The sequence below is a fragment of the Pelodiscus sinensis genome, chromosome 31 (assembly GCF_049634645.1).
Source record: "Pelodiscus sinensis isolate JC-2024 chromosome 31, ASM4963464v1, whole genome shotgun sequence".
Classification (NCBI taxonomy): Eukaryota; Metazoa; Chordata; order Testudines; family Trionychidae; genus Pelodiscus; species Pelodiscus sinensis.
Genome location: NC_134741.1, coordinates 11,666,916 through 11,694,108, shown reverse-complemented (window position 1 = coordinate 11,694,108; position 27,193 = coordinate 11,666,916). Strand labels below are relative to the sequence as shown.

General features: G+C 49.6%; 2 protein-coding genes across 10 annotated transcripts in view; both read left to right on the top strand.

Moving 5' to 3' along the window:
- Nucleotides 1–27,193, top strand: LOC142821495 (uncharacterized). 9 transcript variants are annotated; one of them, XM_075912594.1, is made up of 5 exons: nucleotides 125–141; nucleotides 2,733–2,821; nucleotides 12,646–13,808; nucleotides 14,148–15,927; nucleotides 22,466–27,193. In XM_075912594.1, the coding sequence occupies exon 5, from the start codon at nucleotides 22,540–22,542 to the stop codon at nucleotides 24,208–24,210; it is 1,671 nt and encodes a 556-aa protein (XP_075768709.1). In that variant the 5' UTR covers nucleotides 125–141; nucleotides 2,733–2,821; nucleotides 12,646–13,808; nucleotides 14,148–15,927; nucleotides 22,466–22,539; the 3' UTR covers nucleotides 24,211–27,193. The 9 variants fall into 9 exon arrangements, with proteins under 9 accessions (XP_075768707.1, XP_075768706.1, XP_075768711.1 ...); XM_075912596.1 differs by lacking the exon at nucleotides 2,733–2,821 and having other exon boundaries at nucleotides 2–141; nucleotides 14,152–15,927; XM_075912593.1 differs by lacking the exon at nucleotides 2,733–2,821 and having other exon boundaries at nucleotides 2–141.
- Nucleotides 7–27,193, top strand: part of LOC102461324 (uncharacterized) — a 150,336-nt gene continuing 123,149 nt past the window's right edge. Inside the window, exon 1 of the mRNA XM_075912497.1 lies at nucleotides 7–141. The gene's annotated coding sequence lies outside the window, so the exon portion shown is untranslated. The remainder of the gene's footprint in view (nucleotides 142–27,193) is intronic.

Genomic DNA, 27,193 nt, shown 5'->3' with positions numbered 1-27,193 from the left:
AAAATTGTTGTGGTGGAGCCAGTGTCCTTTGAAGACGTGACTGTGCATTTCATTGAGGAGGAATGGGCTCTACTGGACCTGGGTCAGGGAGCCCTCTGCAGGATGTGATGCAGGAGAATTATGAGTCTCTCAACTGGCTGGGTAAGGATTCCTGTCCCCTTAGGTATCAGAAGCTGGGTTGGGTCTGGAGCCACTTGGCTGAGTTTGGTTCAGGTTCCAATGTCAGAAATATCAGCCCCAATAGTGCTGGCTTCTGTGTGAGACACCTCTTCTGTGTGAGAACCTCCCAGGGAAAGCAGGTTCAGGCACATGACATAATGGCTCTTCCCATACTCAATGTGCTTCCCCACCATCTTGCCCTTGTTCTGCCTTGGCTGGAGGTATCTGTGGAAATGCTCAGGCAGGAATGGCAGGTGGCTGAGTTCTGGTGTTGGATCTGGATGCTGTTAGTGCCTGCAGGACCCTGGAAGGACGGTGCAGTTCCCAGAGTCCTTTCCTGGCTGTGGCTAATCTTTGTGACATGCTGGTTCCTGCCTGTGGTGTTGGGGCTGAGGGAGGGTTGATGAGGCAATTCAAGCTGTACGAGTGCTTTATGGGGTGTATTGCGGTAGTGCTTAAACGTGAAGACACTTTGGGCAAGTGACTTAGACTGTCTGTGCCCCAGTCCCCAAAATAGGCATTATAGCATGTCCCTGTTTCACAGGGCTGGTGAAAGACAAATACATTAATTAGGGGAGATGATCAGCTCCACATAAACACCCCGATAGCACAGTGGTGTCCTGGAGGTCCCAGGTCTTGCTGTGACTGATAAGCTTTGTTTCCTGTAATGACTGCAGTGCCATATGAATTGCTGCTAGTGCTGCAGTGTGTTGTTAGAGCTGCTCAGGGCGGCTCTTGTCAGAGCTCTGATGCCAGCTGCACTGGCAGAGTGTGCGGCTTGCCCATGCAGCACAGCTCAGGGTTATTGCTAAAGAAAGGCACAGGCTCCATTTGGGAACTAAGGTGCTCGGACAGGCTTGTTGTTGAAGGAGCAGACTAGTAATTCAGCTCCTTAGGCACAGGTATAGTAAGATAATACCTCCAATAATGGTACCTGCTCAGTTAGCAACCAGAACACTGCTTTTCAGCCAAACACCAACATGTCCCTTGTGTGACTTCTCCTTTCATATATTAACACAAACAAGGTGAACATTGCACTCTGGGTGTTGCTACTTCCCTTTTCCTTGTTCCCGTTTGTTAGAACAAAACATCTGTATCCATTATACCCTCATCCCCCCTCCTGTCTCTCTCCCCCCCTTCGCCCTCCCCCCCCGATTTGCACAAGGGTCAGTATGTTCCTCTGACATCTCTTAGGAGTGTGTGTTTGCAGGTACTGCAGAGATCGGTGTGTTCTGAATCCTCTTTACTCATCTGGAATGTGCTTACATGGTTAGCTGGTACTTAGTGTAAGGAGGTTAAAGACTAATCAACTATCCAATAAGCATTTGTTTATTGGGTAGTTTTTGACTACTCAACCCGTCGATAGGCATTTCCACATTCCTCCTTTGAAATGTACAAGAGCCCCAACAGGTTCTGGAATAACATGTGCCTTAAGATGCAATCTTACTGATCTAAGTCACAGAATACATTCCCTGCTGTGCCCTCGTCCTGCAGTGATACGTGGTTGCCTTTACTAGAATGAGAAAGACGCCAACAAAGAAGCTTGAAGACTTGTGGAGACAAATGTGGGCAGTGAGTCCATACAAATGTGAATGCAAAAGTGCAGCTAGAGTCTCAAAAAGAGGTTCTGGAGGAGGCAGAACAGGGGCTGTAACCTGGAACACTCCAGATACAGACAGGCCTGAGCTCTGGGACTCCCTCTTGCCTAGAACAAACAAGTGCCAGGGAAAGCTGAAAAGGGAGTCAGCTACATGACCTTGCTTCGCTCTTCCCAGCCATCTCTAATTCCTGCTGGGCCATGGAATGATGGCGGAACACAGGCTGGCCTCTCTTTAAGAGGAGGCAGCATATTCAGCCTATGTGTATCTGGGTAGAACACTGGCCCAGGGGAATGACTGGGGGCAGTGTGAGTGTGCAGAGCTTCTCTGGGGGTGAGACAGAAATTCTCAGAGTTATCTGAAATGGGAGGTTCAGAGCAATGGGTGGGAGCTGATGTGGCAGGGACCTGACATCAAGCTCTAGCGAGCCTGGTGATACAGGCAGGTGGAAAACACTGCCTGAGAACAGCCATAGAGGCAGGGGACAGGGCAGCCTTTACCTCTCGGAGCACACTATGGAAGACGTGGTTGAGTTGGGAGTGCTATATCCTGGGCAAGCACACTGGGGTCCACCCTGGGCTCCAGCCATAGTCCAGAAGGTCACTGACTTGGGTGTCCCAGAGGCAGGTCTTGGTGACACCATCCAAAGGAACCTCCAGCCCCTGTGCCACAGGATGGAGGTTGTGCTAAAGGAGTTCAAGCAGGAGGTCTCCACCCTCAGGATATGGGGCAGATCTGGTTGCAGAGACCAGCTTTCAGGAGCTGAGGAGATCTCTGCAGCTCTCAGAGATTTTAGAGAAGACTTGTCAGAGGGAGGACAGCAAGTTGCTCATGGTATCAGAAAACTGGGAGATAGTGGAGGCAGATATAAGACCACAAGACTATGAAAGTGGCCCTAGGGGGGGATTCCTCTATTTGTCCCTCTCCATTCTGCCACTGCCCATTTATTCCTCATCTTTTTTTCCCTTTCCTTAGAAATCCCTCTGGCCCGCCAGCAGAATGGTGCTTCTGTTGTGTCAGTCGCTAAAGTGGGTTGATGAATGAAGGGAGCACAGGGCCTTCTGGTGAGTTCATGGCAAGCTGCTGCTGAGATCAGTGCTGCTCTGTGGGGGCAGAAACAGAAGCCCGTTGGGTTGCTGGGTTAGCTGCTGCTGATGCCTCCTGCTGGTGGGAGCTGCTCTGAAACCCTGCATGGGCTGTGCTGTGGTAGCTGCTTTTTCAGGCAGCCCTTCCTTTGCTGGATTGTTCTACTGCTTCCGCTGTTCCCTAAGTGCCGCCTTTGTTCCCTCTAAAGTGTCTGCCTGGGCAGCTGCACATGAGGGTCTGAAGGGCCACACACCTAATGAGTAGAGCCACGCTGGTGGGGTTCCATTAATGAGGTGTCTCCTGGATCCTGCAGAGGTAGTGGAATAAAGTGAGGGGTGGGGGGTATATTGAGAGAAATAGGCAGAGGGTAGGAGGACAGTGGGATGAGGTGGAGATGGGGAGTTTGGGGTAGGGTTATAAGTGAGTAGTTAAGCTTAGGCTTATTGGGTAGCTGTCTACTCATCAGGTAGCTGAGTTGACTACTTGATTACCTCTCCGTCCCCCCCGTCCCCCCCTTGCTGCCTGTGTATCAGAGGAGCAAAGTTGGAGAGAAACAGGAGCAGGTGCTGGGGGGAGCACCATCTCTTTCCCCCAGCACCGTCTCTGTGGTGCCAGCTGTTCTCCCCCCCCCCCCCCGCCGCACTGCAGGGGGTAGCAGCAGCCTCTGCCCACAGTGGACTCGGGCTGGCCGTGGGAAGAGGCTGTTCTTGTAGTAGCTCCTCTTTGGGGCTAGCTCCAGCCACTGTGAACAGGGGCTGTTTCATGGCAGCAGCCCGTGCCCATGGGGAGGCCCAGCTCCCTGCGTGAGCTGGGATTGAGCATGCCCAGGTCAATCCCAGCTTGCGCCAGTCTGGGACAGCTGAGGCTCTGCATTTTAAACGTAGTAATAGCCACTTGGCTCTTACTATATTTAAAATGCAGAGCTGCAGTGATCCCAACTCATCCTGCTATGGGGCCTACCCCCGCTGTGGCTCTGCAGTTTAAATGTAGTAGGAGCTGGGTGGCTCCTGCGAACCTGGGTCCTACTATATTTAAGCTGCAGAACCCTGGTGGTGGTAGCTCCTGGACTGGCACGAGCTGGGACAGAGCACCTTCCCTTATTGATTAATTGTGTAGTTGATACAAATAGTATCAACTACATGATTAGTCAGTTACGCCTCTTAATAGCCTTGGTTTTGGGCATCACAGCCCCAGCTGGGCTGCAGCTGCTGATGCCGGGGAGAGACTGCACTCTATCCCAGGCTCAGACTATGCTGAGGGGGAGCAGGCAGCACAGGGGGTAGGGTACCAAGATTTTGAGTGGATTGCTGTCATTCTGGGCAACTGAAGAGGGGATGCAGCTACGTGGGAATTGGGGTGCTGGGGAAATTTCGTTGTCTCATTAATGTCAGATTGAGGTCAATTCAAGCTCATCTTCCCTTCTCTTGTTGAGGCAACTATTAGGCTGGGATGAAGAGCTGGTAATTACCACCTGACTGTTGATGATATTCCTGGTATATTTCAGACGTCAAGCCCTGATTATGAAAAGCGGCAGTGAGCTCGCCAGCTGTGTGGCTTGGCACGCTGCGCATGCGCTGACCTCACTGCGCGGCCGCACTGGGCTAAAATCTACTTGCTGCGGGCGAGTAGATTGCCCTAATTGTTGAGCCCTGTTCATAATTATGTGATAAGGAGGGAGTATCGTGGGGCCCTCTCTGTTTTCCACTGTTAGAATTATAGAGCAAATCCAAAACAGTGAATTCTCTGCAGTTCTAGGCCAACAGATTTGTCATCTATCAGCTGGCACAGAAGTGCTTGCACTTGGCCAAGGTGTGTTTCAGTTTACTGCTGGTGGACATCTGGTGGGAAATGTTAGAAAGCCTGGGCTAAGAGGTAGTTTGATGAGAGGGATAAAGATCCAGAGCAGAGAGGTACAAAGGGCTGAGGGATTGTACATTATCAGAATTCAATTCAGGGTCTGATTTGGACTTTTTTTTATTGTAAAGCACTTAAGATGCTTTTGTAGAGACGTGTTAATAATCTGTGCTCTTTGTAGTGTTCTGAGAAGGTGGAGTATTTTTAAAGTGCAGATGAAGTTTAACAAGTGCAGGATCAGGCTCTGAATCGCTGGCAAGCCTACAGTGAACAAACTGAATAAACACTTCAGTCTTTCTGTTCTAGTGACCTTCTGAGTGGTGCACCCACAATGCCAGGTGAAAAAAAATAGCTCTGTGGTTTGTTGTGATTGGATTACTTTAAGAAGTTGCTTTCATGCATTTATTCTTTCAGGTTTTGTTTACAGCAGCACTTTAACTCGGCAGCGTGGTTGTGACAAGAGGGCTGGGAGAGAACTCTTCTGATGCCCTAGACCAGGGGTCAGCAATCTACGGCACACATGTCACTTATTTTGAGTGGCATGTGTGGCTCAACACCCCGCCTCCCCCCTAGGCAGGAGCTGGAGCTTTGCATTTGCCAAGCAGCTGCAGGCTAGAGCAGTGTTTCTCCACCTTTTTTTTTTTTTTTTTTTTTTTTTTTTTTTTTTTTTTTGAAATAAAGCATCCCTTTAAAAAAATTATAAGTATTCCCAGTACCTACAGTTTTCTGACACACAATTTTTTTCAACTATTGCAACACACTTGTTTAAACAGCTTAATCATAGCTGGGCAGATGATGAAATTTTTGGCTGTAAAAAGTACAAAAATAATAAAGCGCTGTAAAACTTAAAAAAAAATCATTTTTCTCCAAATTTCAGTTGTTGACGTACCCTCCAGACTTCTCTCGAGTACTCCTAAATGTACTCGTACCACTATTTGAGAAAAACTGGGCTAGAGAACCAGCTCCAGCTTCCTGCTGGAAGGGCAAACAGAGATGAGGGAGGCATGGGTGTGTAGGTGTGCGGGTGGCATGATCATACACTGGGCTTCTTGTCTCTGGGGCTGCCGCTGCCGAGCCTGTGCATGTAGTTCCCAGGAGCTAAAAGGGTTAACCCCTTTCCTCTCCCTCCCCCTTTACAGGCTCTGCTTCAGGAGGGGGTGGGGCTGGAGCCACTCTGCAGATCCTGGGCTGGGCAGCCAGTCACAAGCTGCTGCCTCTGTGGGATGCCTGGGCTGCTCCCCACAGGGAGAGTGCAGAAGAACGGGGAGCCCCTTCCCCAGCACCCTGTTGCACCTGGCTGGGCTGGAACCAGCCCTGGGCTCCACCTGCCCCAGAGCAGCAGCCTGCAGGTGAGGGGTGTACCCCAGCAAAGGGCTGGGCACGGCAGGGAAGTGACTCTGTCTGTCCCCCCCCCCCCCCCCAAGCCTCTCCTTGGCCCTGCGCTACTCCTGGGGGACTGTGGGTCCCAGCATACTGCCCTGCCATTGTGCACACTAGAGGTACAGGGATGTGGAGGTAGGAGGGGTGAAGGAGGATATGGGGGCAGGGGTTATACTGAGGTGAATGGGCAATGCAAGGGATCAGGTTGCGGGGCATCATGTGCTGTAGGGAGTGAAGCTGGAGCAGAAGGAAGATGTGAGGGGGCATATCATTTTACTTTGCAGAAGCTGCACTTTCCTTCACTTCCCACTTCTTTGACTCTCTCCCCAGTTAGCTATTTGGCTGCATTGTCACCTTCTCACCTTTTCTGCATTACTCTCCCAACCCCCTTCCAACTCCTTCTTGTACCCCCACCCCACACCCACTCCCACTGCCAGACTCCCTTCTAGACCCTGCTTTCCTCACCCACCTTACATCCCACCTCCCACCCAGTTCCTGCATCCATATCCCACTCTCTGGCAGCCCTATCCCACACATTGAGCCTCTCATTTTTGTCCCCATCCCGGAGCCTAAGGAGGTCCACCAAATCCACTAACTCCGGAAACCCAGAAAAGTAAATCTGGCCTATGGGAAGTCCTGAACCTCAGTCCCCCTGGCCCCCCTCGTCCTTTTCCCTTACCCAGTGAGGCCAGAAGAATGAGGTATGTCAGTTGGGGGACACATCAGTGAGGTTTGGGGATTTTTGTTGTTTTGCTTCTCATTTGTGTGGTCCCCAACAGATTTTTCTGTGGGTCTATGGCCCCGACCCAAAAAAGGTTGCCCACTTCTGCCATAAATAAAGAAAACATTGAAATCTTTTGTGTTGGACATAAATTAATATTTTACTTTATCTAAAATGAAGTTTGATAAACTAACATTATGTTAAAACTTAACAAAACAAATAGTCCTGCAGCACTTTAGAGACTAACAAAAATGTAGACAGTATCATGAGCTTTTTGTGCCCACAAAAGCTTATGATACTATCTACATTTTTGTTAATCTCTAAGGTGCTGCAAGACTAGTTTTTACAGACTTACACAGCTATTCCTCTGAAACATGAGTTAAAACTCTTAATCTATTTAATTTAAATTAAACCATTCTACCTAGCCGTAGCTGGTTCAGAAAATATGGTAACTATACCCAGCCTGCCTCTGTCTCCTCCCCTGAGCACACAGATCCATAAATAGAAGTGAATAAGTTAAATCTGGGTACACCACTTCTGAAAGGGTTGACGACCCCTGGTCTAGATAAACCACCTTCAGGAGGGGAGTAGCTCACAGCCTTGGGGATGCATTTACACTGGTGCTTCACAGTGCTGTGACCAAAGAGTCCATGCTGAATAGTGATTCTGAGCACCAATTCCTCAGGACATGGAGGTTCCACTTCTCCAGCAGGGTGCGCCCAGCCTGCCTCCATGACAGAAGGAGCCACACACTGCCCAGGGGCTCTGCCTAGTTCATAGCAAGGACATCCCAGAACGTGTAGTAGTGCTGCATGATCAGCCATTGTTGCTGTAGATTGGTTAGTGGGCATCACACAGAGCCCTTCTGAGGGCTTTGCCAGAGTGTGACGAAGCTCTAGCTGGTTTCAGGCGCCCGTGTTGACCACCAGGAGCACATCTCACAGGGCCACTCAGAGATTGGTCAATCTGGAAAGGAAAGGCTAGCAGTGTTCCCGCTAATCCAGGGGTGGGCAATAATTTTGGAAGGGGGGGCCACTACACAAATTTCAGAAGTAGCCATGGGCCAATCACAAGAGGTGGAGTCGCGGGCAGAAGGGGTAGAATTGAGAACTACCCTGCCAGAAGTTTTGCTTGGCCTGGGGGCCCTGCCTCCTGACTTCTGGCCAATGGAAAGGACCTGGAGCAGATGGGAAGGTGCTGGGGGCCAGAGTCCTCCCAGAGTTCTAAGTGAAGGCTTAGAATTCACATAACATGGCTGGCAGCACCTGCCCCTGCTGCTAACCTGTTGCCTGGCAGGCTCAAGCCCTTTGAATAGAAGCAGTTGAAAGGGCACCTCCTGTGCAGTTTCCAGGCAATGGGCCAGTGGGACTGAAAGCTGTGAGCCCTTTCAGAGGTGCAGTGCTGGGATTTGACTTATTTGCCTCGTTATACAGGTCCGAGTGCTGGTGATACTTTTTAAAGTAAAAAATAGTCCTATCTACAGCAGCTTCATTATTAAATAAATTAAGATGCAGATTATACCTTTTAGTGCAAGGGTTGGCAACCTTTCAGAAGTGGTGTTCTGAGGTTTAACTTATTCAAGGATCTGTGTGCCGGGGGACGGAGTGAGGAAGAGAGGCAAGGGCAGGTTGAGTACGGTGATCTTATTTTCTGAACCAGCTGCAGCTAGTGAGAATGGTTTAATTTACATTTATGAAACAGATTAAGCATTTTAACTTTCTCATGTTAGTTTATCAAACTTCATTTTAAATAAAGTAAAATATGTCCAACACAAAAGGTTTCAACGTTTCCTTTATTTATGGTGGGGTGGAGAACCCTTTTGGGGTTGAGGGTCACTGAACCACAGAAAAATCCGTTGGAAACCACCCAAGTAAGAAGCAAAAAACCTTCTCCAAAATCCCCGAACCTTCACTGACATGGCCCCCAACTAAGACACCTCACTTCCTGTGAGGCTGGGGCACCAGAGGTGAGGAGAAGGGATGGGGAGGTTCAGGGCTTCCCATAGACCAGATTTACTTTTCTGGAGTTTGAGTTACTGGATTTTATGGCTCTCCTTAGGCTCTGGGGTAGGGACAAAGATGAGGGGTAGAGCGTGCGAGACAGGGCTTCCAGAAAGTAGGATAGGGATGGGGTGCAGGATCTGGGAGGGAGGTAGGGTTCAGAAGCAGGCTGGGAGTAGGGTGTCTGGCCAGGTGGAGGGAGTGGGACTAAGGGAGGATGCAGTGTGTGTCCAGGAGCGAGGGTACAGGAACAAGGGAGGGTGTGAAAGCAAGCTTGGGGGAGGAGTGAGGGGATTAGGATGGGGGAAGTCTGGGCATGAGGGAGTAACCTTACCTATCTTCGTGTCCTCTTGTAACAAAGGCTTCAGTCATGCTGTCCCGGATGCTCTGGAGGGAGGTCCTGCTGCTGCAACAGCCACGCAGCCCTGGGGCCAGCCCTGGAGGCTGAAGGCGCTGCTGCGGACATGCAGCCTCGGGCTGGTCCCAGAGGCCAGCAGACCTGCTGCAGCAGACACGTGGCCCTGGGCCATGTGGCCACAGAAGTGATGCCTCCAGGGCTGGCCCCGGACCGTATGGCTACGGCACCCTTGTCCCTACTGAGGCATCACTGATGAGCCTCAGCCCCAGTGCTGCCTCCTCCCATGGTAGCCTAACCTGCTGCAGGGAGGAGGGAGCATTCTCCAGCAGCTGCGTGGGGGAGGAGTGCTGGGGCTGAGCTTCCTCCCCCGTACTGAAAATTAGCACATGTAGGTTGCTGACCCCTGCACTAGGGGGCAGGGCCTGGAACTTCCTCTGGGCTGGATCAAAGCCCTGGGTGGAGCAGATTTTGCCTGCCAAGAGGCTTTTGCCCACCTCTGCTCTAAGCTGTGTAGCATCACAGGTGATTAATCATCCACACCCAGTCAGTGAGCTCTGCACAGAGCTCTGAGCCTCTCACTGGGTAGGGCTGATTAATCATCTGTGAAGCTGTGCTGTCCTGCACTGAAGAGTGGTGTTGAAAACTCGCCCTTTATTTCATCCAGATGCTAGACTTAATTAGTGGTTATGATTTAAAACCAGTTTCGTTAACCAAAGGTTCTTCTGCTGCTAAAGGACCAGCCATATATCCAGGTCAATAAATAATTCAGATGTTATCCAAATATAACATGGTTGCCAATTCTTTATTCTGTGATGTCTAAAGGTTTCTGCAAGAGAAGAGAGAGAGGTGAGGGTTACAACTGCAGAAAGCAATAAAATACAAGCCCACATTTCAATGTTTCTGCATCAGGTTTGAACCAATGATGCAATAAACTGTTGGCTTGTTGAATTTCTGGTTGCTTCCAAAAGACTGGAAGGTCCTCTGTCCTTTGGTTAGAATGCTCCCATTAGTATACATCCATAGTCTGGAGATCAGTGCAGGGAAGAGGCCAAATGGAGTTGTTCTATCCTTTTATGCAGGGACGGGCAATAATTTTTTGCCAGGCCATACCGGAAGGAGTGGGGCCAGGATGCTTCGGGCTTCCCCAGTCATAATCTGGGGGTAAGGGAGCCCCTTTGTCCGCTCCTTCCCACTAAGCACCGTGCCCTGGCATTAGGAAGAGTTTCCGTGCTCCCCAGGCCAATCAGGGCCTGAGAACATGTGAAGCTTCCTCCTGCCCTGCCAGGAGCATGTGGCACTTCTAAGTGCCATGCGCTCCTCGCAGAACTGGGGTAGAGCGGAGGAAACTTTGTGTGCTCCCCCCACCCCCAGGCCAATCAGGGCTTGAGGACGGGGGAGCGTGAGAAGTCTCCCCCTGTTCTGCCAGGAGTGCGTGGCACTTTAAAGCGCCGCCTGCTCCTGGCAGGGCGGAGGAAACATTGTGTGCTTTCCCCCCCTACTCCCAGGTCCTGATTGGCCTGGGGAGGGGAGAGCAGCAGGACCCCTGTGGGTCGTATCACCCTGCTTGGCAGGCCAAATCCGGCTTGCAGAGGCCCTTTTGCCCACCTCTGCTTTTATATCTCTTTAGCATGTGAACAGCAGGATTCCTTCTATTTTTTTCATCCATGTGTGGAATGCATGTTGTTGTGTGCACTGACACATGCTCTTGTGCACCACAGGTAGAAACAAATCCCCTGGATTTCATAGATACTTTTTAAAAGTCTCCACTGTGTATAAAACACACACAGTGTCTGCGTCTAGACTGGCATGATTTTGCGAAAATACTTTTAACGGAAAAGTTTTTCCGTTGAAAGTATTTCTGCAAAAGCACGTCTGTCTAGATTGGCAAGGATGCTTTTGCACAAAAAGTGCTTTTGCGCAAAAGCATCCGTGGCCATTTTAGCCATCGGGGCTTTTTTGTGCAAAACAATTCTTCCCTGTCTACACTGGCCCTCTTGAGCAAGTATTCTTGCACAAGAGGGCTTTTTCCCGAGCAGGAGTGAAAGTATTTGTGCAAGAAGCACTGATTTTGTACATTACAGAGTCAGTGCTCTTGCGCAAATTCAAGCGGCCAGTGTAGACAGCTAGCAAGTTTTTGCGCAAAAGCGGCTGCTTGCCAGTCTAGACGCACCCATAGAGAGAGAGAGAGAGAGAGAGAGAGAGTGTGTGTGTGTGTGACAGTGGGTGTCTTTGTGGGTGATGCAGACAGGTTGTGTGTGTGAGAGAGGAACAGAGGAGTCTGTGTGTGTGGTGGCTGCTGCTGGGCAAGTTTCTGAGAAACCCAATGAGCTGTTTCCTTACGACACAGCAAGCTCTGTCCCTGTGCCCTGTTGTTTCCCCTCCCCTTGCTCAGCGAACAGAGGAAGGGAGAGAGAGACAGTGTGAGCTGGCTGCTGGGGAAATCTCAGATTCAGTATAGGTATTTAAAAGAGTAGCTGAGTCAATTACACTCAGTGCTGGAGAAATGTTCAAATGACAGCAACTCAGAATTCTGAGCCAGGCTGTGTCTTCTCTCCCTTGCTCTGCAGAGTTGAGGTACAGGGGCAGGGGACACCCTGACATCAACACTGACACACACACACACACTCACTCACTCACTCACTCACTCACTCACTCACTCACTCTCTCTCTCTCTCATGCGCACGCTACACATAGCTATCAGGAAAGTCCCTCCCAGGAGCAGCTACAGTATGGTTATGGTAACCATATTTTCTCAACCAAAAATGGGGACACTTTAGCCATGCCCCTTGATCCCATTACCTAGGCCCTGCCCACCTACCACAGGAAGTCTGTGGGTAGTACTTCTGGGGTCAAGATGGACACATGATTGAAAGTAAAGGGTGTCATGTGACCCCTGTAAGAACTCTTTCTACCATCTTCTATCCAAAGAGATCGGTTTGGACCCATAGTAGGGCCTCATGCAACTATACTGCAATTGCATTAACCCGGGCCCCAGACGTAGGGTCCTGTGATGAGACTGCAGCCCTAAGGGTTCAACCTCAATTCAAGATGAGATCCAGGATCTGAACCCTATTACTTTGCATTTGACTAAGGGCCTGAGAGTCATTCAGAACTATCCCACAATTTCATGGGACAATGTCCTTAGTCCACTTAATGGATGATTCTTACCAATTCCAATTAACTGGGGGCTGTTTTAGCCCTGCAGGGGGGCCATTACAGACAGGGTTTGCTCTTGTTCAGAGTAGCCCCTGTCGGTGGGAGACCCAGGGTCCCTGCAGGCAGGGACTGCACTTGTGTGTGGAGCTGCCTTTCTCTGTTGGAAGTCCAGCCTGCGGTGGACAGGGGTTGCTCCGGAGGGGGAGTTGACCCCTCAGGGTCTAGTAGCTGGCCCCTCATGGTATGTCTACACTGCAGCATTTTTCCAGAAAATGGCTGTTTTTCCGGAAAAACTATCCTTACGTCCACACTACTATTCTGTTCTTTCGACAGAAAGTCTAAAGAATGGAGGGGATTTTCTGACAGCAGTAAACCTCTTTCTATGAGAGAGAAGCCGTTTTCTGAAAGAGCTCTTTCGGAAAAAGGTGTGTATGTTTGTGGAAGAGGCTTTTTTTTCCCCAAAAGAAGAGGCCTCCAGAAATAGCTAACCTGGTGGACACTGTCCAAACTAATCACAACTTTATAGTTCCTGTCTTCTGCCAGCTCTTAAAGCTGCATGTACCCTGGACAAGCCTTGTGGCAGGAAGCTGGCCCTGGGAGCAGCACCTGACTGTGTGGCTCTCTGCCACAGGCATTGCCATTCATGGTCAAGCCAGAAGCCCCCCAAAATTCCCCTGACCTTCACAGGGAGGAACAGCAGGGCTCTCAGGACGCTGCCAAGAGTAGCAAATGGTATGCGCCCTCATAGTCCAGACCAGAGATCCTGTCCCTCCTCAGGCTAAGGGGGGAGGAGGAGACCCTGAATGATCTTCGCCCCCAGTGCTGATAACACCGACATCTATGGGTGCATGGCCAAAGCCCTGGCAGAGAGGGGACACTCCCCCTTGGACCTTGGAACAGGTCTGGAGTAAAGTTAAAGAGTTCTGCCAGGGCCAGGCCAGGGAGCACAGTTCTCACTCTGGGTCAGGACCCCATTCCTGCCCCTGCTACCAGAAGCTCCACCAGATCCTGGGGGGGGAGCCCTTTCCCCACCCATGGTGGTAGACTTGGGGCTTGAGACACCTGTTGCCCACGCTGAGCTCACTGTGGAGGAGGAGGATGAAGGACAGCAGGCCAGATGGAGGAAGACACGGCCAGCACTGTGATGCTGACCCTCGAACTGGTATCCCAGGGCCTGGACGTGTCACAGGCATTCTCTGACTGCATGAAGAGATCATCAGGTGAGAGCTCTCAGTTTTACACACACACAGGGCGGGGGAGGCGGGCACAGAGGGGAGGGGGTGCGACTGTCACTTGGCCTTCTTGGCCTGGGCATCATATTCTTTCAGGGCATGTGGAAGCATGTGCAGCACCAGACTGCTACAAAGCCTCCAGAGGCAGTCCCGGAGCACTCCCAGGATCCTGTTCACAGACTCGGGAAGCCACACACACGTCTGGCCCCTGGGGAGGATGCCCTGCCATCACCATCCACCACTGGAAGCAAACTTGGCATAAGGGTGCGTGCATGACCTCATATACCCTGAGAAGATGCAGGTGTGTGCGCAGGCCCAAAGGAGGGCCAGGCTGCTCCAGGCCCCTCTCCCACCCATGGGAACCCACTGTGGCTGTACACTTCCCTTGTGTGCTTGTCTATGGGGGACAGAGGGGAGTGGGCAGCATGGTGCCCTGGGCACTTGGTGTGGCAGGGCTGCTGTGCAGGCCACACATGGCCTTGCTCCTGGGACATCCCTGTCCTCTGGGCCAAGGACTGTTGGTCACTGCTCACAGAGGAGGGCATGGCCTCAGGGACAGTTTCTGCATGGATGACTGACCGCCTCTCCCTCTATTCTCCACAGCCAGACCAGGCATTGCTGAGGGGTGAACCTCCTGAAACAGCATGTAGGCATCCTGTGCAACATGCAGCAGGCCCTGGCTCATAAGGTCCGGGAGAATGCTGAGTGGTGGAGCGGCATGTGGGACCAGCCTGTGTGGCAGGGTGACAACATGTATGCCATCATGTGTGAAATGATGGCACACCCAGCTGCTCTCCTTGCTCCTGCCTTCCACCCTTCTGCCCTCCTGCTATGCATATTCCCCCTGCCTCCCAAGTAATACCTCTGCTCCCACCCCTGCTATGCCTATGCCCCTTTCCTCTGCCCCCGTCATCCCTGCCTCCAGCCCCCCCCTTCATGGTATCCCCCTGCTTGTCCCAGATTCCATCAACCCCAAGTTTGTTGAGGTTCCTTGACCCGAGGTGGCACTTCCAGCCGCCCCTCATGCCAGTCCCAGCACTGAGCCCCACTCATTTCTCCCCCCTCCAAGTTCTCAGCCCCCTTCCTCCCCAGTTTATTTTATTGAAATAAAAATACAAAGATTGTTTTGTTAAAATCAAAACAGGTGTGTTGAGACTGAAGGGAAGAGGGGAAGGGAGGGGTTGTGGTGGGAAAGGGATAGTGGAGCAAGGCACAGGCTCCTAGTGGGGAGGCCCTGGGGAGAGTTACTGAGTTACTTTCCCTCAGGGCCTCCCAGATGCGCATCCCCAACTGATGGGCTTAGAAGATGGCAGTTAAACACAGCTGCTCGAAGGCCCTCTCTTCATGGCTGGCCTCTGCCTCCCACTGCAGTAGGAAGACCTCCCCCTTCTTCATAATGTTGTGGAGGACACAACACACCAACACCACCTTGGGGATGTCATGCTCCCTCAAGTGCTCCTTCAAGAGGCACCTGAATCATGCCTTGAGGTGCTTGAAGGCACACTCCACCTAGATTTGGGCCTCACTGAGGTGGATATTGAATTGGTCCCTGCTGGGGTCCAGGTGGCCTGTGTACACCTTCATCAGCCACAGAATATGGGGGTAGGCGACATCCCCCATGATGCACAGTGGCATCTGCATGTCCCCGACCCCAAAGTCAAGGTGGGGGAAGAACGTGCCCACCTCCAGCTTGTGGTACAGGCTACAGTTTCTAAAGACTCGGGCATCACGTGCCCTGCCCGACCACCCGACAAAAATGTCTGTGAACTGTTCACAGTGGTCGACCAGGGCCTGCAATGCCATTGAGAAGTAGCTCTTGCGGTTTACGTATTGAGCTGCTCGATGATGTGGTGCACGGATTGGGATGTGGGTTCCATTGATTGCTTCACCGCAGTTAGGGAACCCCAGGACAGCAAATCCTGTGATGATTGGATCCAGGTGTCCCAGGCGGATGATCCTGTGCAGCAGGATGGAGTTGATGGCCCTCACAACATGCAGAAGGAGACAAACACACAAAACAGAGAATGAGAGTGCTTGAGCCTTGGGAGGTATCTGTCCCCTTCTCCAGACAACCCAGGAGCCACCCCCTATCAGGTCGCTCCCCAGCAGCAGGGCTGTGTAAGAGCGGGACAGCACAACTTCCTGGGGATGGAGCTTCCCCCCAACCCACTCCTGTATCCTTTTGCTAGGGTACCCCTTTCCAGGACTCCCCCTCCCCCCACACAGATGCTGCAGCCCAAGAGTGCCTTACCTCCATAAGGAGGGTTTTGATGATGGACCTCCCCATGCCGAACTGGTTGCCCACTGACCAGTAGCTGACTGGGGTGGCAAGCTTCCAGATGGTGATGGCAACCCGCTTCTTCAAGGGGATAGCATGCTGCAGGTGGGTGTTGCATTGTTGGAGGGTAGGGGCAAACCAGGCACACAGCTTCAAAAAGGTGGCCTTGCACATGTGGAAGTTTTGGAGCCACTGCTGGTCATCCCACCACTCCATAACCAGCCAGTCCCACCAGTCAGAACTGGTGTCCAGCCTCCAAAAATGTCTCTCCACTGTTGGGTGCAGTTGCATGGGTCTTGCTCCTGCACAGAGGAAGAGGATCTTAAGGATGAGTTCAGTGTCAAGCTCATGCAGGTCCATGAAGCCAGCATGCACAAACTGCTGCAGAAACTGCAGCATGGCAGTGTGGGGCCGTTACATGGCATGGGGCAGCTCCGGCTCTGTGTCATGAAGAATGCTGTGGCGTCCAAAAGCTGGGCAACCGGACCACGCACTGCTAATGCTTTGCTGTCCTTCAGAGAGGTAGGCAAGCAAGTAGCAGAAGCAAAGAAACAGATGTCCAGGGGGGTCCCTTTAAGCGCATCTCTCAGCTAGCCTTAGGCAACAGCACTCAGAAGCAACTGTTGACTTAATGCCATGCCTGAACTGGTTCCAGGTGGCCTTATATATGATTGCTTTTTCAATGTGCTTTTGCTGTGTAGATGCTCTCTTTCAAAAAAAATTTCTAGAAGATCTCTTCTCAAAAAACTTCTTTTGAAAGAAGCTTGCAGTCTAGATGTAGTCTCAGTCAGAGGCATGCATGCAGATACACACAGACCTTCAAGAACACAAGAATCAAATCATCACCTTAAAATAAGTGATTTTTATTACAAAACAAAAGACAAACTTGATAAAACATACTTGGATGCTAGATGTTACAGAGCAACTAAGGAAAACAAAACAGAGAAAAAAACTTGGCACAATCCTTTGATGGTAAAGGGGGAGGGAAGGCATAGAATCACAGAGCAGGTCAAACCAAACCACAAAATAAAGAAAAATTACCCTGAACACAACTGGATTCACATTTCCCTTGTACTTGCTTCTAATTTTCTCTTTGTTCAGTCAACTCTCATGCCCTGAATTCCATGGGGGTTCGTGGTAGTTCTGCCTGGGTTTAAATGATTCTGTCTCTCTCAATTCCTGGTTTAACTCTCCCACACAATAAAAACAGGCAGGGAATATATCCAATTCAAATTTCAACCTTCTATCTCAATTGGTTCTCTCGGCCCTCTGGCTTACATCTTTGCTAGGTACCTGAGTTAACCCCTTAGTCACTGGGTGCTGGTCAGCACTCCTCCTATTCATGACACCAGAGGTGCCTCTATTTTAGTGGTTCTCAAACTTTTTTGCCTGTGAACCACTTGGCTCCATGTAAATCTTTCCACGAACCACCAGTTGATAATGGACACTCACCGTTAATTACATAATTATGCCTGAGCTGTTTTGCTAGTGCTGCAGCTAGGGAGATGGGTTTAATTTAAATTATTAAATTAATATAATATTAATATTAAGTGTTTTAATATTATCATGTTAGTTTATCAAACTTCATTTTAAATAAAGTAAAATATTAATTTATATCCAACACAAAAGATTTCAATGTTTTATTTATGGCAGGGGTGGGGAACCTTTTCTGGGTTGGGGGTCATTGACCCACAGAAAAATCAGTTGGGGTTCACACAAGTGCGAAGCAAAAAAATTCCTCCCAAAACCCCCAACCCTCACTAATGTGGCTCCCAACTGAGACATCTCACTCCTCTGGTGCTCCAGTCCCACAGGACGAGGGGAAAGGACTTCCTGTAGGCCTGATTTACTTTTCTGGGGTTCTGGAATTAGTGGATTTTATGGGCCTCCTTAGGCTCTGGGATAGGGAAAAAAGGAGGGGTTCAGTGGGCAGTATAAGGCTGCCAGTGAGTGGGATAGGAATAGGGGTACATGATCTGGGAGAGAGTTGGGGTGCAGAAGAAGGAGCGGTTGTGAGGTCTGGGTGGGTGGTAAGGCAGCATGGGTGTCTAGCCAGGTGGAGGGAACAGGAGCAAGGTGGGGGTAGGTGTCTGGCAAGGAGGTAGGGTACAGGAGTAAGCTGGGAGTAGGGTGTCTGGCCAGGAGGAGGGTGCAAGTACAAGGAATGGTGTCAGAGCAAGCTGGGAGTGCAGGGTCTTGGTGGCGGGAGGGTAGCCAGTGAAGGAGATTGGGGTGCAGAGGTCCAGATATGAGGGGGAATGTTTACCTGGCTTTGCGCCCTCTTATGTTATGGAAAGTTTCTGGACAGTGGGCTGCTGTTCCTCTAGTGGGGTGGGGAGAGGGCAGGGAGCTCAGGCTCATACACACATAGCGGGGAGCTTTTGCAGCTGCGAGGTTGCAGTACCAACTCTGGCTTCCTGCTCAGAGGCATGGCGGGGGAGGGGTGTGTGTGAAGAAAGCCCCAATCCTGGCAGACTGGTTCAGACAGAGCAGCAGAATGAGCAGCTCCATGCGCTCCTGCTCCCCCAGTAAAGGGTGGGGAAGAGAGAGTGGCAGTGCACGGAGTGCACTTGCTGAGCCTGAGTATGCTCCGAAGGGGTGCCATCTCACCAGCCAGGCCCTGTGTCGAGACTCAGCAGCCCAAGACTCAGCAGCCCAAGTGCCGAGATCTGGGAGTGGCTTTGGTGGCCATTGTAACAAAAAATAAGTGGTTGCCTGCACATGTTGAGGAGAAGGCTGCACAGCTGGACCAGGGGCCCCGCATAACAGAATCAGTCCTGCGGGGGAAGAGAGGAGGCTATGCAGCCCAAAGTGGTGGGTTAGGGGGTGGCGGAGGCTCACTGGGTGGTGTGCTGGAATGCAGGGAAGTCCAGAAGCCACCCTAGCTGCCCTCTGGCACAGTGCCAAGGCAGGCAGCCGCCTACATGATCTGTGGGGAGGGCAGAGAAAGACTGTGGCTGCTGAGCCGCACACTAGGGGATGATTCTCTGTGAGTTCTGCCAGCTGGGGGAGGGAAATGGCAGTATACTGAGTCATTTCCAGCTTGCTGCTCCTCCAGCAGGGCTTTCCAGGACATTTTGCTATTTGATGGGAACATCAGGACAGAGTATTTAAATTCAAGACTGTCCTGGCTTTTCCGGGATGTACGGTTGGCATAAGTATGGTGCAAGGTGGTGGGAGAGGCATGTCCATGCAAAGCTAGCAGCATGTGCTCTCTGCTGATCAGCTGGCTGGTGTGTGAATCTCACTTGCTTGGCTGCATGTGGCTGTACCTTACAAGGAACACAGGTGGAGAGGAATTAATTGTTCCAGCACTGTGAATTGAAAAGCACAGGGGCTAGATGGAGTGTATTGTCACATAAGCTAGTCACATGCCCATGGCTGCTCTGATGAGCCACGGCAGGCATTCCCATGGACTTTTTGGGCAGATAGTGAGTAATGTCCATGGGAGATGAGATTTGTTTTTTCTTGATGGAGCATCAATCTGAATGTTCCATTCACAATGTGCTGGCTGGACTGGATGGAAACTACCTTGTGCTTCCAGCAGAAACCATATTTCAAACACACATGCCTGGTTCATATTCATAATTTGAGGTACAAAAATGATGTACCTCAAATTGATGTATATAAATTGGATAATCATATTCACCACATCAGAACTTTCCCATTGACACTGCAAATGACACACTTTGCACAAGGCTTGTTGCAATTGTGTAACAGTGGTAGCACAGTGACCTATATGTTCATATTTCAATCCTTTAATGTCACGGGGGAATCTTCCCAGCACTCAGTGGTCTGACAAGGAGACTGGTTGAAGATGTGAGGAATGCACCCCACAAGATGTAAAATGATTCTCTGCAGCTGAGGGTGTGTAACTGAGCCACCTCCACCCAGACATAGGTGAAGGAGGTGGGGGATCTGGGCACCCAAGGAAGGCTGGGAAATCACACAAGTAAGCTGCTATTGCTGGCTGAGTAGAACTGAGGCAGCAGAGGGGGAGCTCAGTTGCAGCAACAACCACACACTCCAGAGAAGCAGCACAGCCTAAACTGCAGGAGCAGCATCTGTTATGGGCTGCTGGCAGGGCCCACCCAGACACAGACACAGGCAGCCAGGGGTTGTGGATCAGGTGTGTGGGAAGGGTCTGAAGAAGCCACCCAGGAATTCTCTCAGCAGTCCTGAGGGAGTGGACAAGGTGTTGACCAAGCCATGCTCAGCTGCCCCCTCTGCCTGTGGCTGTGCAAGCCAGTGACCCTGATGCACTACCACCGATGAGCCCAGCCCTGGATCAACATAGTGCTAGACAACCTGTTGGAAAAGTGGCTGAAGGAGGAGAGCCAGGCTGTGCAGTGATCACAAGCCTTGAGCAGCCATGTGGGCTGGGGAGGAGGGGGAGGGGGGACTGAGCTCCCATCAGGGAACAGCAGTGCAGTGATATGCTGTCTGGAGGCTTTCCCTGCTGCTCTCTTGGTCCTGCCAATGGGAGCAGTGGGGATGGTGCTTGGGAGCAATGGGGGGTAAAGCCAGGTAAGCACCCCTCCCTTGTGCACAGACCCCTGCACCCCAATCCCCTCTCACTCACCTCTGCCAAGACCCTTTCACCATCCTGTGTTCCCCAGGTGAATCCCTGCTGTATCCCTGAGTTCATTGGAGATCTCACTCCACCTTCCTACCTTCAGTGGGTCCCTTATCTTGCCTTCCTAATGCAGGAGCCAGCTCCATCCCTGAGGCATCTGTGCTGGCTGTCTCGCTGTTCCTAGGGTAGGCAGGACTTGAACCCACCACCCTCCAGGCAGATACCTTATCCCCTACTCTACTCCAGAACCTACCCCACCTCTCTACCTTCAGCAGATCCCTCATCCTGTGTTGGCTGTCTGGTCACTCCAAGGGTGGGAGGGGGGACTTGAACCCACCTTCCCTTGCTCCTGCACCCTTCCACCTGGCCAACCACCCTGCTCATAGCCTGCTTCTGCACCCCATCTCCCACCCAGACCTCCCACCCTCACCCCCCTACACCTCACCTCCTGCCCAGATCCTGCACCCCATCCTACTCTCTGGCAGTCCTGTCCCATACACTGAACCCCTCATTTTTGTCCCTACCCCAAAATCCACTAACCCTGGAACCCCAGAAAAGTAAATCTGGCTTATGGGAGACCCTGAATCTCAGTCCTCCCTGTCCCTTCCTCTTGCCCTGTGGGGCTGGCACACCAGAAGAGTGAAGTGACTCAGTTGGGAGCAATATCAGTAAGAGCTGGGGGGGTTTGGAGTTTTTTTGCTTCTTATTTGTGTGGTGCCAAACTGATTTTTCTATGGTTCAGTGTCCCCCAACCCCAAAAAAGTTTCCTTCCCCCTGCCATAAATAAAGAAAACATTGAAACCTTTGTATTTAAATTAATATTTTATTTATTTAAAATGAAGTTTGACAAACTGAAATGAGAAAGTTAAAAAGCTTAGTCTGTTTAATAATTTAAATTAAACCATTCTCTCTACCTACAGCACTAGCAAAATTGCTTAGACGTAATTATGTAATTAACGGTGAGTTTCCATTAACAAGTGGTGGTCTGTGGAAAGGTTTGCATTGAGCCAGGTGGTCCATGAGGTGTGCAGTGGAGAGAACCCCTCCCCTGCTCCCGGGAGATGGCATGGCCCAGAGCAGGAGGGTTAGATCTTGGCAAACCAGTAAATGCAGGCTCTTCGCAGAGATGTAGTAAACTGCTGTCTTAAAAGTTTCTGGAGTACAGCTTTTGTTAAGATGGGTCACAAATCCTTCTCGGCCCTCTGTTCATAGCACTTCAGTCTGAAGTGAAGAGCAGGACTGAAGACCAAAATGGAGGAACCTGTGGGATATTTTTATGACCTTGCCCATGCAGAGGGAAATTCAATGTTCTGTCTGAAGGTATCTCCCAAAAGGGAGTTGACCACATGATCAAATTACCTGTCCTATGTCCTTTTTAGGCAGCCATCCATGGGTATATTTGATGGTCTGTAGGTTTGCAGCAATATCCTCAGGTGTTTGTTAGCAACACTTAAGGGCCATTGTCCATGAAACATAGCTATTCACTGAGCACAGTGAATTAATTCACTGAGTGCCCACAATAGGTGAGCAACACTGCTGCTTGTCTCCCAGTCACAAACATTTAAAACACAAGTAGAGCGCCAATACTCATAACTTTACATACCGAACCTCTAATACATGCATATGAGTAGCATAAATAAAATCAAAAGCTAAAGCTTACCTCACTTGGCCCACTTTGCACAGAATTTGGAGCAAACACAGAATAGTAGGTGCAACAATGATTTGCATGTTCCTATTAAAATCTAATAACATCACACATTCACACAGGTGAGTAATCCACTAAACTGACTCAGAAACCAATTTCTGTGTCCTCATAGCAAGTGTCACTTGTGCATTTTCATCAAGACTAACCCTTAGCCTGTTTTCAACTTCATTTGGGGGAAGTGGGGAAGCCAGATTTTCTCTTCTGAGGAAGGGTTGTGAGGAAGGAGGATGAACTCAGCTCATGATTATTCAACCTTTCCAGCTATTATTTGTCTGTGTCTCCCCTTTTCTATTCTCCTTTCAAATTTTTCCTTTCAGCTCAGCATAGAGAATGACTCCTGAATTTTCTCTCTGTCCCAGCAGGTGATGGGACAGGGAGTAAAAACAATGAGGAGAGTCTTCAGCAGGAAGGACTAGAGCCAGTGGCTCCATGCGGGATGCTATTGGGAAGATCTGAAGGACATGTTTCCCAAATACCTGAGCAGGGAAAGACCTGTCAGAGTCAGCATAGCCCAGAAAGGCAGCAGGGAAACCATCCAGGAGAGGGACAGGGGAAATCCTGTCATGGGAACAGAGGGGTGAAAAGAAACACAGAAACTGTTCAACAGAAAATCCCTCATCAACAAGCACCCTACACTTGCAATGAGTGTGGGAAAGTCTTCCAACGGAGACAAGCCCTTGTTTTACACCAGAGAATCCATACAGGGGAGAAACCCTTTGACTGTTCTGTGTGTGGGAAATGCTTCAGTCGGCGCTCCGTTCTTATTATTCATCAGAGAATCCATACTGGAGAGAAACCCTTCAACTGCTGTGATTGTGGGAAAAGCTTCAGTCAGAGGTCAGAGCTCATTAGACATAAGAGAATCCACACAGGAGAGAAACCATTCAGCTGCTCTGTGTGTGGGAAAAGCTTCAGTGGGAGCACGTACCTGGCTATACATCAGAGAATCCACACAGGGGAGAAACCCTATGACTGCTCTGTATGTGGGAAAGGCTTCTGTCAACGCTCAGTCCTGATTAAACATCATAGAATCCACACAGGGGAGAAACCCTTTGATTGCCCTTACTGTGGAAAAAGTTTCAGTGTTCGTTCAAGTCTCATTAGTCATCAGAGAATCCACACAGGAGAGAAACCTTATAACTGTTCCGAGTGTGGGAAAAGCTTCTGTCAGAACACACACCTGATTAAACATCAGAGAATCCACACAGGGGAGAAACCTTTTGACTGTTCTGACTGTGGGAAGAGTTTTAGTGGGCACTCAAGTCTTGTTAGACACCGGAGAACTCACACAGGAGAGAAACCCTTCAACTGTTCTGACTGTGGAAAGTGCTTCAGTCAGCACTCAAGTCTTAGTAAACATCAGATAATACATACAAAAGAGACACCCTATAACTGCTCTGACTGTGGGAAAAGCTTCAGACAGATGTCAAACCTTGTTACACATAGGAGAACCCACACAGGAGAGAAACCATTCACCTGCTCTGAGTGTGGGAAAAACTTCTGTCAGCGCATAAGCCTTATTAAACATCAGAGAATCCACACGGGAGAGAAACCCTTTGAGTGCTTTGACTGTGGGAAAAGCTTCAGTCAGCGCTCAAGTCTTATTAATCATCAGAGAACTCACACAGGAGAGAAACCTTTTAACTGCTTTGAGTGTGGGAAAAACTTCAGTCAGAACACACACCTTATTCAACATCAGAGAATCCACACAGGGGAAAAACCCTTTGAGTGCTCTGACTGTGGGAAAAGCTTCAGTGGGCCCTCAAGTCTTATTAGTCATCAGACAACCCACACAGGAGAGAAACCCTTCAACTGCTCTGAGTGTGGGAAAAGCTTTCGTATGAGCTCACACCTTGTTACACATTGGAGAACCCATACAGGAGAGAAACCCTTTGTGTGTTCTGACTGTGGGAAAAGTTTCAGTAGGCACTCAAATCTTAACAGTCATCGTACAATCCACATAGGAGAAAAATCCTATAACTTCTCTGACTGTGGGCAAAGCTGCAGTGAGAGTGCAGACCTTGTTAGGCATAGGAAAGTTCACACCAGAGAGAAACTTTCAACTGCTCTGTCTGTGGGGAAAACTTCTGTCCATGCGCAGACCTGATTAAACATCAGAGAACAGGTGAGAAATCCTATAACTTCTCTGATAGCAGGAAAAAGTTCATTCAGAGCTTAGACATTGTTAGATTAAGGACAATGCACACAGGAGAGAAACCTTTAATTTCTCTGACTGTGGCAAAATCTTCAGTCAGAACACAAACTTCATTGAATATCTAAGAATCAAGATAGGTTAGAATCCCCTATAACCTAAGTTCCCTTTAAGCTGTGTTGCCATGCAGCCTATTAAGTGCTATTCCAGTGCTTAGGGCTGTGATGGGGAGAGATGCCTCTACCCATTGGTCTCAGTCCTAGACCAGACTTGTCATGGCTGAGGGAGGATGTTTGGCTATCCCGCAGTCCCAGCCCCAAAGCTGCCATGGCAAATAAAGGTACCTTTCTTCTTCCCTCTCACAGCAGCACCTGAGCTGGAGGAGAGAGAGCTGGTGGGATTCTCTTTGCTCTACTGTAGCCTGAATCTCATACCCCTCATCCTTGGCCCACCATAGAGCCCACACTCCCAGGTGGAGCCCTCAGACTCCTGCTCTCCCACTCTTTGACCCAACATTCAGGGATCTATGGATTGTCCTCTGCATCAACCCTGTATTAATAGCCTTGGATTTCACTAAAGAATTTATCTTGCAGACCCATCCTGGACAATGATCCCTCGCTTTCACAGGCCTTGGGAGGTAGGCCGGTCCTTGCCCACAGACAACCCGCCAACCTGAAGCATATTCTCACCAGCAACTATATACCGCACCATAATAACTCGAACTCAGGAACCAATCCTTGCAACAAACCTCGGTGCCAACTCTGCCCACATATATACACCAGCAACACCATCACAGGACCTAACCAGATCAGCCATACTGTCACTGGTACATTCTCCTGCACATCCACCAACGTAATATATGCCATCATGTGCCAACAATGCCCCACTGCTATATACATCGGCCAAACAGGACAGTCCCTACGTAAAAGAATCAATGGACACAAATCTGATATTAGGAATGGCAACATACAAAAACCTGTAGGGGAACACTTCAATCTTCCTGGACACACAATTGCAGATCTAAAAGTAGCCATCCTGCAGCAAAAAAACTTCAGGACCAGACTTCAAAGAGAAACTGCTAAGCTACAGTTCATCTTTAAGTTTGACACAATCAACTCTGGATTAAACAAAGACTGTGAATGGCTTGCTAACTACAAAAGCAGCTTCTGCTCTCTTGGAATTCACACCTCCAGATCAGCTGCTAGAAGTGGGCCTCATCCTCCTTGATTGGATCCACCTCGTCATCTCCAGCCTGATCCTGGCCTGCATATTTATTCCTGCCTCTGGAAATTTCCACTACATGCATCTGACGAAGTGGGTCTTTGCCCACGAAAGCTTATGCTCCTACACTTCAGTTAGTCTATAAGGTGCCACAGGACTCCTCATCGCTCTTGCAGACAGATGCATCAAAGTTGGGTTGGAGCCAGTTCTATTGCAAATATTTGGGGAAGAGGAGCATCCTGTACTAAACCTCAGCAGAAAATTCCTCCTGAGGGAATGTAAATATGATGTGGTTGAGAGAGAGTGCCTCAGTGCTGATGGCCTGTCATGCATGCACTGCTTAACATGCCAAGTTACCCAATCCTTGGGTGTTGAGCAGGCAGGGAGGATATGTGACAACCCTAAGCTGGCTTCCACACACTGATGGAGGGAAGACAAGCTGGGGCTTGGGTGAATCATTGTCTCTTCCCTAAATAAAAACAAATCTCAAATCTAACTGCAGCATAATCAGTCAGGCACCTGGGGTCAATTAAAGCTTGCTAGAAGCTAGGGCTGATTAGACACCTGCAACCAATTAAGGCCTGTGATGCCACTTTAAAATGTGTCTCCCAGGCAAAGGTGGGGGGAGGGTGAGAGTGAAGGATAGGAAAGTGATGTGTGCAGGAACTGTGTAGGTATGAATAGAGGACTGACGAACAGGTACCAAAGGAAAGGTGCTGGGAGGGATCTTCGGGGAAGTGGCCCACAGATAAGCTGCCAGATTGAGAGTGACAGTAACTCTGCCTGTTGCCTATGCCCTAGGGTCCCTTGGCCATAACCCAGAGTAATGGGAAGGCCTGGGTTCCCCCCAAACTTCCCCACAACATTTTAAAATCTGCCTTGAGAAGAGAGATCAGGACTCCCAAGGGGATTTTACCCCAAAATTATGAATTAGCCTGTGATAAGTATGGTTTGGTAGACTGGCTTCCACCTCTAGTAAAGAGAAAGATACTGTGTGGAGAGCCACAGCAAGCCTCTGAGGCTAACACTACCTACCAATAATGTGTAGTTTATGGAGAATAGTTGGAGTTTGCCACAATGTATATCTTTTTTTAAAAAAATCATTTTTTTGGTGCATGATTTTTTAATTTTTGGTTCTGTCCATACTGTATATCTGTGTGGCACTGCCCAAAGACACATTTAGTAGGTTAAGTGACCTACATTTAAAAGTATATGAATGTTAATTAAGACAATTCCCTATAAATATCTAACATAGCCATGTTAGACTAGAACTTTGAAATGTAAAACTGTATTGTTAGAGAATTCAGTGTAAATACTAATCATATTTAGATATTGCTTGTTAGATGTTAACAATATAACTTTTGGATATTAATTCCCTTTTGTGTTTTAATAACATTGTATTCTGCTTGTGGAGGATTCAGTTAAGCTTAAGATCAAAGATGTCAAGAGGCTGCCACTGCCTGCTAGAAATCTATAAAAGCTCTCTAAGGCCTGATCCTGTCATCTCAGATCTGCTTATACTTGGTCAGGGGATGCTTGAATTGCAAGACTGAAGACTCGAGCTCCAGTCTAAATTATGCTGCTAATCTTCATGGAAGAATTTGAAGTCTTTATATGGACTGTCTGCTTGGAGAACTTCATTCGTTTCTGTATGCTTAATGGTATTTAATTGCAACACTCTTTCTGTGGTCTTACTTCATAAATCTTAATGAAAGAA

Bases quoted from the DNA above. Each gene is read 5' to 3' on its own strand.
- LOC142821495 (XM_075912589.1), top strand. From the start codon at position 63: ATGGGCTCTACTGGACCTGGGTCAGGGAGCCCTCTGCAGGATGTGATG. The intron at 142-22,462 runs GTAAGGATTCCT...TCTCTGTCCCAG, and splicing joins TGAGTCTCTCAACTGGCTGG to CAGGTGATGGGACAGGGAGT.